Below are 14,315 nucleotides of genomic sequence, written 5' to 3'. Positions count from 1 at the left end.
TTATGTTCTGAATCACAGCCCAGCTGAAGGTGTTCTCAAAGGCAATGATTAAGTTAGAGGGAAATCCACCGTGAGTGTCTGAACTGCTGTGTGACTGGTAGGGGATCAAATTGTCCTCAGCTTTCTCTTTCCAAGCATGTAATGCAGCAAAAACTGTCTCAGCACTGGACATTCAAAGGGACAGCTTCTCAGAGCATGAACTCACACCTACATGAGGTGCACTTTTTAGGATTTCATCTGCTTGTTCCTGAGCAGTTCTGCATTCTCTGTTCTCCTAACACTTACTTGAAACTGTTGAGAATTTTAGATGTGTGACAAATGGAAAATCAAGTCCTTCAGGGTAATGCGTAACCTGAGGTGACTTACTCCATTCAACATGAGCCTAAACATAGTGCAACATGCAGGATGCTTTGCATGGCTTAGGGATTGGCATGATTATGCTGAGAACATGCCTCAGCCCATGTTTCAGGAAGATCTAACAGCATCCGGTCTGATTTGTCAACACGCCTGAGAAAAGCAAAGCCTTGCAATTTTTTGCCGTATGTGACAGCTCAAAGTTTTGGCTCCTACTAGTACCAGGTGAGAAGTCGGACATGCCACAGAATGACACAGAACAAGTAGGTCAGCAGTCTCATTGCATGCATTTTCTGTGTGTGTGTATGTGTGCAGCTGAGAAAATGGAAAATTATGGCACTGAATTCTTAAGTTTCTGTTCCATCTTTCTTTAGGCAGATGTCTCACTGCCTGTTTCACAGGCAGTTGAAGAGAATCAGGGCCATTTTTGCCTCTCGTTAGAGTAAAATTTGGCAAAAATATGTGAAAAGGGCAAAGAACTGTGGAATGAGTTGATTTCTTCCAACAGGGAAGAAGGGCTTTGGCTAAAAATAAGGAGAATGGTGGTGTTCTTTACCATGTTTCACCTGCCCCAATTGCACTCTCTGTGCCTGCCAAACTGATAGCTTGCTGAAGATTTAAAGCAACAACACTCATGTTACTAAATAGCTACCAGAATAGCTGAGATTATCATCTCTACTTCAGGCTTTCCATCCCAAAGCCTGCAAGAAACTAGGCATCCTCTCCCCTGCTTGCTCCCGCTCCCCTGCCCCTGTGTTACAGGCACTTTCCCGAACTGCTGTTTCAGCAAGCTGGGCAGTTTGGGCTGTTTAGTCTGCTGCAAAAATAGATCGCACATTTCGGGGCAGCTGGGCAGCAGGGGATTGGCAGGGCATCTGATCAGAAATTATAATTCCCTTCGCACTGCGGGAGTCTTCGAAGCACCCAGCTGTGGCTGCAGGCACCCAGGGGTGCTACAACTGATCCTTGGGGCAGCTGTGTTTTAAGCAGGAGGCAAAGAAGGGGTGTTCATCCCCCAAAGGAACTACCTGAATGAATCCAAACCCTCTGCGCTTCTTGGTGAGCCGATGGTCAGCCTCGGGGAGGGAGAGCCGTCCTGCTGCAGAGGAGCTTGAGCTGTCCCTGTGAGCCACACACAGGACAGGACCAGGCAGAAGCACCTCCTCTGCTTTTAAAAAGAAGAGTTCAAGGAGAAAAAGCAGGAATGAAAAGCAGGAAGGGTTTGGGGGAGAGGAACTGGCTGTGCAGGCTGCGTGCAGCACCCAGGCCCACCACAGAAGGGGGGGCAGCCCTGTGCCAGCCAGCGGGCTGACTCTCTTTGCATATAAAATACTAATTACTGTGGAATAGGCTGCCACACCACCTGAGCCGCAGCATGTCCTGGGAGGGGAACTCTGTGCACCCTCCCAGCAGGTTGCAGCCCAACTGGGGGCTCTCAGGGCTTTGGGGGGGGGGGCTGCCAGAGGAGGAGGGAGGGAATGGGAGAAGAAGAAGGGGAGGAGAGAAGTGGAGGGAGGCTGCTTGGTGCATGGAGGGTGCGGGAAGATGCTAAGCGTCCTCCAGCTGAGCCCAGATGGATTGGTGGAGGAACAGGGTTGCGGGGGGCAGCCAGGCTGGGGAGCATTGCTGCCTACTCCCTCCCGCCTCCCCCTCTGCCCAGCCCTCCCCTCGATCCTTGTGGTGCGTGTGGCAGATGAACGCCAAGGCGAGAGTGAGCGGATGGCGGATTGCACGCACGCCAGGCAGACTGGGATGCTTGCTTTTTCTTCTCCCAACGGCAGGCAGGGCTCTGTTTAAGACATGAGTGGAGAGAAACCTAAAAAGAAAGCTTTCTATCTAGTGAGGATGAATCCACTGAAGGAGACCGCCACTAACAATGTCTCTTTTGTGATACAATGTCACATAGGCAAGGAGATCAAACACATTTGCAGCAACTGCAGTCGCGGGGAGGAAGCCCGTGACGGTGAGTGCTGAGGTGCTGTGGGTAGAGAAGCGAGGCAGGAGTGTGTGTGCTGGCACGGGCTGCGTGTGTGTGCATGTGTGTGCTCCACTCCGAGGCTGGGATGCTCAGCATTGCCCTGTACAGATCCCAGGGAAATAGGAAAGGGAGTGCAGGAGGAATGCGCTGGGCATTGATTCAGCATGTCGATCAGAGAGGTGCCGAGGGACAGGTCCCCCAACTTGCCACAGAAGCTTTGTGCTGACCGTTAAGGAACCAAACTCTTCCCCTCCCCACCCCATCCCAAGTTGCTGTAGAAATTGCTGTGTGTATTGATTGTGTTTTGTTACCATTCCCGTGAATTTTAGATTGGGGTTTCTGCCTTGATACATCAACTTTTTCCTCGTCGTGCTGCAGTAGGGTTTGCTTGACTCAACTCAGTATTTGGAAGGACTGGTATACATGGAATCCAGCTTGTGTGATTTTCTCCATGCTTTCAGGCACATGGGGAAAACTGTATTTTTATTGGAGTTAATACAGTGTTTCTCATCAGACAACTGTTCTCATCCCTTCCCCCTCTCCTTTTTGGACTGAGCAAAACCTCCTGAGGGTATTCTGAGTGACGGTATAATCAATTACAGGTGTTGCTACAGGTAAGTATATGCTTTTTATGTTTTTGTGAATGCAAATGTTAGAAGGCAACAATGACAAATTATTTTGATTATGCCAAAGTCAGCAATTAGGTGGAACTAAGAACAAAAGGAAGCATAAGAGCATTCAGAAAAAAAAACAAAAAAACAAAACAAAACAAAACAAACAAACAAAAAAAAAAAACAAAAACAAAAAAAAACTATAGCTTCACAGATGTTACCCCACATTCTTGTTCAGTGTTGTGTTACTTTGTCTTGCTGTGTTCTTTTACGTGTTACTTAGGATTAAAGGCACTTGACTTAGAGCTGCCTATTAACTGATGTAGTAGGTGGATCTCATTTTCTGAAGGTCAGCAAAAGGCTTTTTGTGAGAAATGTGAATATTAAATTGTTATTTTCTGAGCTGAGGGTTCTCAGTAGTTGTTGTCACTTGATTTTTCAGCTTTTGCCTCTGAGGCTGATTACTATTAGTATTAGTGTTACTACTGTTATTATTATTATTTTAATTAACCAAAAAATGGTTAATCGGCTTGGTTTGCTCTATGCAAAAGAACAAAATACAGTTTGGGATCTGGTGGTCCTTTGTCAGCCACAGGTTTGCAGCTTAACAAAGTGACTATGGTTTTGCTAATGTCTTTTCAGAATTAGCATCCTGATAGTGTGATTATAATTTTCTTTGATTAGACCACAGCTAAAGCTGAACAGAATTGCTTTCATTGTAAAGGGTGAAGACAGCCTGGGAAGCTTGGAAAACCACAGTGGGTTAAGCACTCTTACTGCTTATGCTACTGCAGCAGAGGAATAATCTAATGAATGCTATACAAAATTGTGAGTGTTTTTTTTTTTTCTTTCCTCTTATGTGCTGCTGGTGACAGCAAGCTCTACAGATATTAAATGAAGGGCTGTGCACAGCAGCAGCAGGTACTTAACACTATTAACATGGATTATTTATCCTTAAAGGCAAATGAAGCCATTTGTTAAAAATATGCTTTCCTAGATTAATCGAATTGACCTGAAACTTGACTGCATGTTTTGCTGTTTGCTTTTTTTTTTTTTCAGTCTTGTACTTAGCACAGTAAGAAAAGATTATTGCTCTCCTCACTGGATATATGTGTATGCATGGATGTTTATGAACGTGCAACTCTTAACAGACTAATAGTTGTATATTTAAGCATTCAGCTTCCTTTCTTATGCTTGATAGTTTAGTTTCAAGCTGTTAGATGTTCTGAGGGGAAGGTATGCACCTTGGCAGGGGATAATCTGGTAACCCTCAAAAGGCAAAAAAACAGGGGAGAGAGGCTTCCAGACAGCAGACTTCCAGAGCATCCTTTTTCACACCCTTGTTCTATGGGGTAGGATTTCATTCACCCCCATGCAAACAACTTTCACGGTCATCATTTAAAAGGGATGTAATATTGATGCAATCTTAATCCTTTCCTTCCCACCATCATGTGCAGCTATGAGTTTCTTTCAGAAAGTAAAGAAAATATAGTCTCAGGTCTGTTGTCTGAGCACACTCGCTATCTTGACTCTTGATATATTTTTCAGGATGGAAAAAAATGCCAGTATTTTCCTGGTTGATACCAGTTGTAGACTGTAGGGGTTTGGAGGGAAAGGATTATATAATGAAATGAAATTATGATGTGATCACGATATCAGAATGAAAAAAACAGGCTAGTTACTCTAGCCTGTAACTAGCCCAGTTATGGAAACGCCTGTAGGGATCTCCAGGTGTCTGTGCAGCCTCGCAGTTGCATGGCCTGAAGACACCCAAAGAGGCGGACCACTTAGTGCTTTCTATAACAGAAACACACATCATTTTCCAATGTTTACACCCCCACCCTGCTATCCAAACCAATAGATAGTTTGTTTAGATATGTTTCAGGTCTGAAACTATACTAGGACATCAAAAGTACTGCTATGGTCTGAGCAATTATTTTATTTGTTGGTACTGGTCTTTGTAGACCAGAATTCAGTCCTTATAGTATAGTCAAGCCAGTTGGGGTACTGTTGATTTAATGCAGAAATACCATCCAAATCCAGTTATGAGTTCTGGATTCTAGTCATGCCCTGACTCTGCTTTATCATTGTACTATTGCAGTGGCAAAATCAGAGGAAAATTCATGCAGAAATGATAAATTATTCTAAGACCACTAACAAATCTAGCAAAAGGCATGACTAGGAGAAGAGCAGAAGAGATAGCAGTGAAACCTAAGGAAATGCTGGAGGCAGGAGTTGAGTACTACGATATCTTTAAAGAGAGGTCATTTAATTTGGAGAGAAGTTGCTGAAGGAATTTGGATGTATGGATGGACTCCCTGAAGTAAAGATAAAGGGAGTAGATGTAGATGCAGCATTCTGATGCGGTGAAAATTGAGAAGGAGGGAGAAGCTCAGAGATGAGGGGGAGGTTACAGGAATGCAGATGGAAGTGGAAGGTATTTTTAGCCATCAGACTGAAATTCATGGATGCATTTAATGCTAAATTAGATGGAAAATAGAAAACAGAGATGTTTATAAAGCATAAATACTGAGAATCTGAATGAGCAGAAATGGTTGGGAATGGAGGAGTAAAGCTGTACGTGAGGGGGAAAGTGAGGTGTTTGGCTTCATTCTGTGAAGTGTGAGTGACCCTAGGATATCCAGGGCAGGATGTAGAGAGGCAGTCCGATATGGTAGACTGAACAGAGAGGGAAAGGTCAAGTGTAGAAAGGTAAGAATCATCCCAAGGAACAGAAGAGCAATCTGGACTGAGCCCTGAATGCTGTATGAGGAATGGTAGCAGGGAAACACTGGAAGAAAGAGGATGAAGGGTTACAAAAGTTCCAAGACAAGACAGGAGAGAAGTGGGGAGATGACACAAGTGGAAGTATTTTGAAAGTGTGTGGTGGTTCTACTCAGCTGGGCAGCTGAGCTGCACCGCAATTGCTCTCTCACTTCCCATCCTCTAAGAGAAAGGGAGAGAAAATACAATAAAAGGGTTTAAGGGTTGAGATAGAACAGGGAGATCACTCAACAATTATTGTGACAGGCAAAACAGACTCAGCGTAGGAAGATTAAAGAAATTTATTACCTATTACTAACAAGCGAGAGAAGTGAGAAACAAAGGAAAGAAACTAAAAACACCTTCCCTTCCCACCTACCCTCTTCCACCTCCTACCCCTGAACGGCACAGGGTAACAGGGAGTGGGGGCTGCGTTCAGTCCCTGACGCTTCGTCCCCACCATTCCCTCACGGTCCCTCTCTGCCCCTGCTCCCTGTGGGGTGCCTCCCATGGGATGCTGTCCTTCCCCAACTGAGCCTGCGGGGGCTGCCCACAGGCAGCAGCTCTTCAAGCATTGCTCCCACACGGCTCCGTCCCACAGGGTCCATCCATCCATCCCCCAGGAGCAAACTGCTCCAGCACTGGTCCCCCATATGGGTAGCAGCTCCCCTCAGATCCCCTGCTCCTGCGTGGGCTCCTCTCCATGGGCTGCAGCTCTGGCCCGGGGCCTGCTCCTGCGGGGGCTATCCATGGGCCGCAGCCTCCTCCAGGCCACATCCACCTGCTCCACGTGGGCTCCTCCATGAGCTGCAGTGTGGCAATCTGCTCCATGTGGGACCCGTGGGCTGCAGGGGGACAGCCTGCTCCACCAGGGGTCTCTCCACAGGCTGCAGGAGAACTTCTGCTGAGTGCCTGGAGCACCTCCTGCCCTCCTGCTGCACTCACCTTGAGGGCTGCAGGGCTGGTGCTCACTCCTCACTTTCCCAGCTGCTGTTGTGCAGCTGTGTGGTTTTTTTGTTGTTGTTGTTGTTTGTTTATTTTTTTCCCTTTCTTATATCTGCCCTCACAGAGACACAAACAACATCACTTATTGGCTCAGCTCTGCGCAGTGGCAGATCCTTTTGGAACTGGCTGAAACTGACTCTTACCTAACGTGGGGCAGCTGCTGGACTCTTCTCACAGAGGCCACCCCTGCAGCCTCCCACTACCAAAACCATGCCACGTAAACCCAATACAAAGTGCTAGAAGGATGAAGGGGAATGAAAATACTTTCTGAACTTAAATGTGGGAAAGTGACTGATAAATGTGTAAAGAGGGAGCTTGAGCTAGAAGAGATCCAGGTGCACTGGGACTGTGCGATGCTAAACATCTTGTGGTATGTACACAGCACTTCTAAATGTATTCTGATTTCAGGGGTCTTTGGGAGGGTTGTGGTAGTGCTGGTTCACAGTAGGAGGCAAGGTTGATGAGCAAAGGTGCAATGATTGCAGAGACGAATATAGGAAGAAGAGATTGGCTGGGTTTTATTTAGTGTTCACACACTGAATCCTAATCTTAGTTTCTTGCAGAAGCCTGAGCCTGGATCTGAACCACAGTTTAGATACGTCTTCACTTTACTGTGGCAAGAAAAAAATGTAGAGGTTCAAAGGTACCCAGAAATTACCTGAGCAAGTGATGTAGGTTACCGTTGATATTTATGCAAAGAATCTGACAGGAAACTTAAGTGGAAAACAGTTAATCTGTGTATTGAAAGAGAGGGACTGCACAGAGAAAAGTGTTTTTATTACTGTGAAAGACTAGGACTTTAAGTTGAGGGTTTCTCAGCTCTATTCCCACCTCTGCAGAGGATCTCTGGGAGGCTCCAGACATGCCTGTCCATGTGTTGTTTTCTACCTCAGTTCCATATCTGTAAAACTGAGATAATTGCATTTCCTTTCACATGCCTGCTGGTCTGTAAATAGACTATGAGATCTGTTGGGAAAAAAAAAAATAGGTGTTTCACTTGCTGTTTCTATGCTTAGTGCCAAGTACTGTGGGGCTCCAGGATTTTGGGGTCTCTACATGCAAGTGCAGTGGAAATATAAATAATATTAAGTATACCCCAAAAGGTCTCCTTCAGAACTCCTACCCAGTCTGCTTATCATATGTTTCCATAATTCAGGTTTTTGCTATTTAAGTGGATATCATTGTGTTATACATGTATGAAAATCAGTATGGACTGAGATATCATTGCTGTAGGAATTCCAACACTTGTTTTTCTGGTGTCATCCCTTTTCTAGAGCTTCTAGATACATAAAAGTTCAAAACTGAAAGTGTATGTGTGCTATTCTCACCTGGAACTCAAGACTTTCTGCTTTTTTTTTTTTTTCAACCAGAAAATTTTAGAACATTTATTTTATCATCACTTCAGAGATTGTCTCCAAGGTGATTATTTTCCTTCCCACAAAAGTAATTATTAAATGAAATGGTTATCTTCTAGACAAGCTATAAACCCTGCAAGAGTTGTGTATAAAAACAAGTTTTCCTCCACTAATTCTCACATTATTTCAAACAGTAGCTGTTCTTCCATTGCAATCTCTGGAGTGAGTGCTGTACATGGCTATGAGGCATTGCAATCATTTACAATTGTCCCTGTTTAAAATCCTAAAATATTTTGAAGAAGAAAAAAAATAGACCTCACAGAATGTAAACGTAGAAGATAAAACAAGCATACCTGGTCCTGCTGTGAAATGTGGGGAGCTGAAAAACATGCTTGAGGTTTCAAAATCCAATATAATTATGCAGTGTGTATTTTCAGTCTCTGAGGTATAGTTAACTTAAAGAAAGGGTGGGGGAAGGACGTTGAGGGGGAGGCGTGGGCTTACATTTCAGGGTGAAATATGTGCTTGACAGCACAGATCATAAAATTGGGTAATTTTTGTCAGTTGAACTCAGTAGTGTCTGATTTGAGGTGGATATGGTGCAGGGCCAGAGGAAGTGGTTGCAGTCGAGCAGAAGTACGCCACGCCCCAGTAGTGCACCTTGACCCCACCAGCATCGTTTTCTGCTCTAAAAGATGAGTGCCCTCAGCATTTTGAGGGGGGAGATAAATGTCCCTTTCTAGGAAAAACGGTGTGATCTTTCCTCCTGATCAGGAGGTCCTTTACTTTAGAAAGCTTGCAGTGAGCAAAAGCTTTGTACCCCTCTTCTGGCCGTACCTCCAGAAATAACACCAAGCCTGAGGGCAAGTCCATGAGCTGCTCATGTGTGTCTGTAGTGACTAATTCATATCCTGTTAAACTGCCTGTGCCAAAAACTTCTGGCCCCAGAATTGTACTTGTTGTGTACAATTCCAGGCAAGTCCATGCTGTGGCTGGCAAAGGGTGAGTTTGCTGGCAGCGTTGCCACAGGCTGTCACCCAGCAGAGCTCTGGGATTGTTTCACAGAGCTTGGGAAGATGTCTTGGCCCAAATTGCAATACAGTTTACATTATTGACTGAAACAGTAGGAGTATGTGTAGCATTGCAGGTAGGTCAATCGGGTAAATGAAATAGTATGGGGGAAAAAGGTATATGCAACATGACGTCAATCTTACACAAGCACGTGTCTAAGTCGTTTGTTTACCAGTGATAATTCCCAGGTCCCCATGGGAGAAATATTAACAGCCTCTTCTGGGAATTCTGTCTGTCATTGATTTGAGAAGCTTTAGGAACAACAACAACAAAAGTTGGAATTGCTCACAATGGCTCAGGGCCCACTCATTTTTATTACACGGTGTTGACACGTAGACACTGATAAGAGGACACAGCAATTCTTGCTGTCTTCAGAGAGCAAGCAGATGGCTTGTTTCAGGCCCATCTCTTCTCTCTGATTTCTCTCCTTTTCTATGCTGTAACTCAGTTGCCATCTTTTAATAGTATCTTATCACCCTGCTTTCTATTCTGAGAACCAAATTTAAAGTATTAGGAAATATACAACATACACCTCATAAATACAAACATCAGGGCAATACCGAACATGCAAGAAAAAATCAGTTGCTAATGGGCAGTCCAGAAAAGCAAATAAAATGCCAGCAAGCATGATGAAAGCAATACAGCATTTCCTATATTTAACAGTAATGCCTGTCTGTAAGTATTTGTTGTCATTTTGAGTAGTGTGCCTAGTTTTGATCAAGTTAGCTATGTCAGAAATACAATACAAAACTGTGTGATAAACTGTGAAAGGCCACACGTTTTCCACGCGTAAAGGGAGGCAGTGTGGAAAAGGGGCAAGATGCAGTTGATGGCACAGGTGATGGACAAGCAGATTCTCTGCTCACTTTGCTATTACCAGAGTCTTTCAGACTATCTGATATCGACCTGCCTGAACAAACTTGACATTCTGCTTCTTCTTACATCACCCCGATGTTCTAATTTATGCTCTTATGCTTGCCTGGGTGTGCAGTTAGTTTACTGTTCTGTGCTCTGTCTCTTCTGAGTGCTTCCCCATTTGCATAGAAATGTTTTTGTTTATTTTTTAAGGTGTAGTTGGCCTGTTTGTTTTTTAAACCTTTGTATTCTGTAGAAGAAAATGAGCTTCATTTAAAATCAATGGTAGGAATTCGCTCATTAATAACATCACTTCCAGTGAGAGCTAAGCAACAGAACTATTGCTTATATGGGGAAGAGATCAGAAGAGGTAATCCAAGTCAGTATTCTGCCACATGAGAGTATTTCCTTTCTTCCCTTTTAGTTTCACTTTTTCTTTTTTAGTTTGCAATCAGTTACGTCAGTTTGTGCTAATATAATACCTTCTGTCTCTGTTTAGAAACAGTTAATATCACATCATGAATAGCATGGCCGTACCATAGCATCATACATCATACAACATAGCATCAGAGTTCCCTTAAAGGCTCCTTGACTGATGAACAAAACCTATCCTTTTGAGTATATGATTGTGTATATATAACATTATCATTCATTGCTCAGAAAAGAGGTGGGCTCTCCACAGTAATTTTTGTATTACAAGAATTTATTTCTAGATTTGTTTCAGTGGCTTGTAGTAAATGTACAGTTACTCCTTTGTATCTCCTAAGATTACCTTTTCTGTAATCAGACAGTGTAACATCTAGCTTCCTTTTGGTGTCACCGCCAATTGGCCAAAATAATTTCAGGAGCATGGCATAAGTACGTGTGGTGCCACCTTGCTAACAGTCTGCTGGGGTGTTGGAGAGTAATTGGATGTGGTTGTGGGCTGTTACGTTGATCAAGCTCTGTCTCACACGTATCATCCCAAATTGGATCACCCAGAATCCAGGCACTGGAACAATTGAAAGGCAGTATCAGTGTATGGTGGGGGAGTACAGCCATGGGTGGATGTTGCAGTCACTTTCGTAGAAACTGGAGGGTGCTGTGACCATTTCCATTATCTAGATGGATGAAGCAAAGCTGCAAAGAGTTGGGGTTGGGACATACTTGGAAGCCCCACCTTTCCTTTGTGACTTTGATTTGCACACTTCAGGAAAGATAATGATGTTCTTGACATCTCTGTGAGATGAAAAATTGTCCTCTTACTGTTTTTTTGGCTCTTGTGAAGTGACATGAATCTCCACTGCTCTGCTGGTTCTGATCTCCTTGTCACAGGAAAGATTTGGCAGGGAGAGACAAGGTAACGTCTGGTCTTGTCACTGTCATGTCTCCCTGACTTTCCTGGCACTGGATCCAATTTAATCAAGAGGAGCAAAGTCTCTGCCTTTGGCTGTAACTTTTAAATTTAAAAGAAGATGAATTATTTCTGTTGCTCTGAAAAACAATTAACATGGTATAATTTAAAGATAAAATGAGTAATTTTGAAATCACCTGCAGTAGCTTCTTTGGAACCACTAGATGTATCATTCTGGATCATTTTGGTTCAGGCCACCCTTTCTAAAAATAACCCTGTAGTCATAGTGCCCATTAGCCATCCTGAAGATGTACTGTTGAGAGACAGCTCATGGACAAGCACTGTCCCTCCTGGTGAAAAACCTCCTGATCCCAGGTGTGAAAACCTACTAATAAGAAGACCAGGCCTAACTGTCAGTCTCTGGAGATTTTCTTTGTTTAGATAGTGGAACTTTTTAAGATTTTAAAATATGACTCAGGAATAAAATCCAAATATTTCTCGAGATATTTTTTTTTTCCAAAAAAAAAAGTAACATGGTGTTAAATATGTCCAAAGAAGCAAGGAGGGTAGGTATCCCCATGTATGTGTTTTGTAGCATGCTCGTCAGGAGTAAGAAACACATAGGCTCCAGGACTTTGGTTTGTATAAGTGAGATTTACTGTCTTACCCATTTCTTTGAGCATAACTAGGAGAGGTGTTCAATCAAAGCTGTTTACTGGCTCTCTGTAGCCCAAAGGTTGCAATTTAAGATGTACCTCCTTTTCTGCAGGTAGGGCCCATGTTACCTGTTGTTTTGGACATTCTGGAAGGAATGTAATATGTACAACAGATATTCCTTCGCATTTCTCCCAGCCACAACTAGGATGACAGGTTTGATGCTGCAGTTCAGCAGACACCCTCCCCTATCACTACTTAAGAGAAGGATCTTGCCCTCTGTCATCTTTTGTCTGACAGTTTTCAGGCCATTAGTCTAATGGCTTTATGCAGTATGAGAGTAGGGAATAAAATTAAAATGGATAAATGGATCCAATTATTTAATTTATCTTGAGAGATTTTGGTAGCAGAGGATGCTTTTTATTTCACCTTGCCTCCTAAGGGAAGTTGATTTTCTGTTCGAAAACTGGATAGTAATGCTATTTTAAACCCTTTTTTTTAAAGGTCTGGAAGCATTCCAATGTAGTTATGGTAACACCGAGAAAATCAGGTCATTTCAAGAAAGGCATGACCAAGTTTTGTTAGAAATAGTTGATAATAACATTCTTTATTTTCAGCAGTGGGCTGAGGGATCATAGAATCATAGAATATCCCGAGTTGGAAGGGACCCATAAGGATCATCAAGTCCAACTCCTGGCACCGCACAGGTCTACCCAAAAGTTTAGACCATGTGACTAAGTGCACAGTCCAAATGCTTTTTAAATTCTGACAGGCTTGGTGCAGTGACTACGTCCCTGGGGAGCCTGTTCCAGTGTGCAACCACCCTCTCGGTGAAGAACCTCTTCCTGATGTCCAGCCTAAACTTCCCCTGCGTCAGCCTAACACTGTTCCCGCGAGTCCTATCACTGGTGTTTACAGAGAATAGGTCACCTGCCTCTCCACTCCTCCTTGAGAGGAAGTTGTAGGCAGTGATAAGGTCCCCCCTCAGCTTCCTCTTCTCCAGGCTGAACAAGCCCAGTGCCCTCAGCTGCTCCTCATACGTCTTCCTCTCTAGGCCCTTCACCATCTTCGTTGCCCTATGTACAGGTGCAGCACAAATGCCACTGTCCTGAATACTAATTATCTTTTTAACACAGTTTCTAGAATCAGAGGGAAGTGATGGTAAGTAGTCTTGAATGCATTGGAAATGTTGGAATAAATAATTAGACTTGTCATTAACTATATCCTGACAAATGAGTCAGGCCTTGAAATGCCACTGTGGTCTACTGCATCCATAGTCCATATATTATTCCAAGCATCTCAGAAGTATTAGTGATCCATATATTCACATCCACATGGACCATATCTGTGGTCCCTAACGTCAGCAGTCCATGTCATAAGGACTATGGCGCTGGTTTTATGTCCCTTAACACATCCAATGGGCAGCTGCTTTCACATTTCCAATATTCAGATGCTATCTGATGCAACATGGGTGCAACATCAACATTTATTTTGTTTTTGTTATTGTTGTTTTTTAAACACTAAAACTTTTTCAACCTTGTTGTAAAGCAAATAAATAAATGAAAATCAGCAGAAATGCTATTTCTTCTGCATCACCTGAAACTGAACTGATACAAAGAGCTTGTATCGTGCTACTGTTGAGCTTTACAGCATTGCACCTTTCTCATTTTACTTTCCAATCTGCTTAAAATGTAAACCCTGGTAGAGATTGAGATGCACAGCTGGAACAGTCAGCAGTGCAAGTGCACAGATGTAGATGGATGGCCAGTAGAAACAATTTGAACCAGAGTCTTTTTGAAAGACTTGTTCCTTCTCCTCCTCCTGTGCATCAGCAAGGCAGGATACTTTCCTTACACTAGCACAGCAGTTTTATTTAAGTAGCTTTGAAATTTGGGTTTGACCAGAAGGAAAAACCAGGTGCAGAGACTTGTGTGGAACTAAATCTGAATTGTACCCAACTGGGAAATAGAAGAGCAAGATGACTAAAGCTTTCATTAATATTTATAGCCCCAAGGTAATTGTCTGCTGGTTTATAGCCATAAGGGTTGTCTTCCAGCAGTCTGATGTGGCACTTAAGATTGGATTTACTGCCTGCTCCGGCATCTGAATTGAGAAGAACAATTTCTGACTGTCTGGTCTGTGTGGCTGCCAATCTTCAACTCCTCTAGCAGTGGTTGGAGAGAATTAGGCACGATACCAAAATGGGAAAGAAGGGAGGGAGTCATGAAGTTTGGTTTATGCAGCTTCCCTACCTCAAATTCCCTCCCCAAGTGGCAAGCAAGTTTAAACATGATTAGATTCAGGAGCTATTTCCTTTTCTCTTTCTTGTGTGTCTC

The 14,315-nt window shown here is 43.4% G+C and overlaps 1 protein-coding gene across 5 annotated transcripts in view; it reads left to right on the top strand.

Annotated features, from left to right (window-relative positions):
• PHACTR1 (phosphatase and actin regulator 1) overlaps positions 1–14,315 on the top strand; it is a 306,420-nt gene that overhangs the window by 146,489 nt on the left and 145,616 nt on the right. The window contains exons 1-2 of one of the 5 annotated variants that reach the window (XM_032181578.1): positions 2,787–2,946; positions 3,668–3,771. The exons of 3 other annotated variants lie outside the window; for them this stretch is intronic. In XM_032181578.1, coding sequence (XP_032037469.1) covers positions 3,726–3,771 — 46 coding nt within the window. In that variant the 5' untranslated portion in view covers positions 2,787–2,946; positions 3,668–3,725. Of the gene's footprint in view, positions 1–2,786; positions 2,947–3,667; positions 3,772–14,315 lie in introns of those variants that run through there. One more of the 5 variants, XM_032181580.1, reaches the window with a different exon arrangement.

The sequence above is a fragment of the Aythya fuligula genome, chromosome 2 (assembly GCF_009819795.1).
Source record: "Aythya fuligula isolate bAytFul2 chromosome 2, bAytFul2.pri, whole genome shotgun sequence".
NCBI classification, from domain to species: Eukaryota; Metazoa; Chordata; class Aves; order Anseriformes; family Anatidae; genus Aythya; species Aythya fuligula.
The sequence above is the reverse complement of the archived record's forward strand: the minus strand, read 5'-3'. Positions and strand labels throughout refer to the sequence as shown.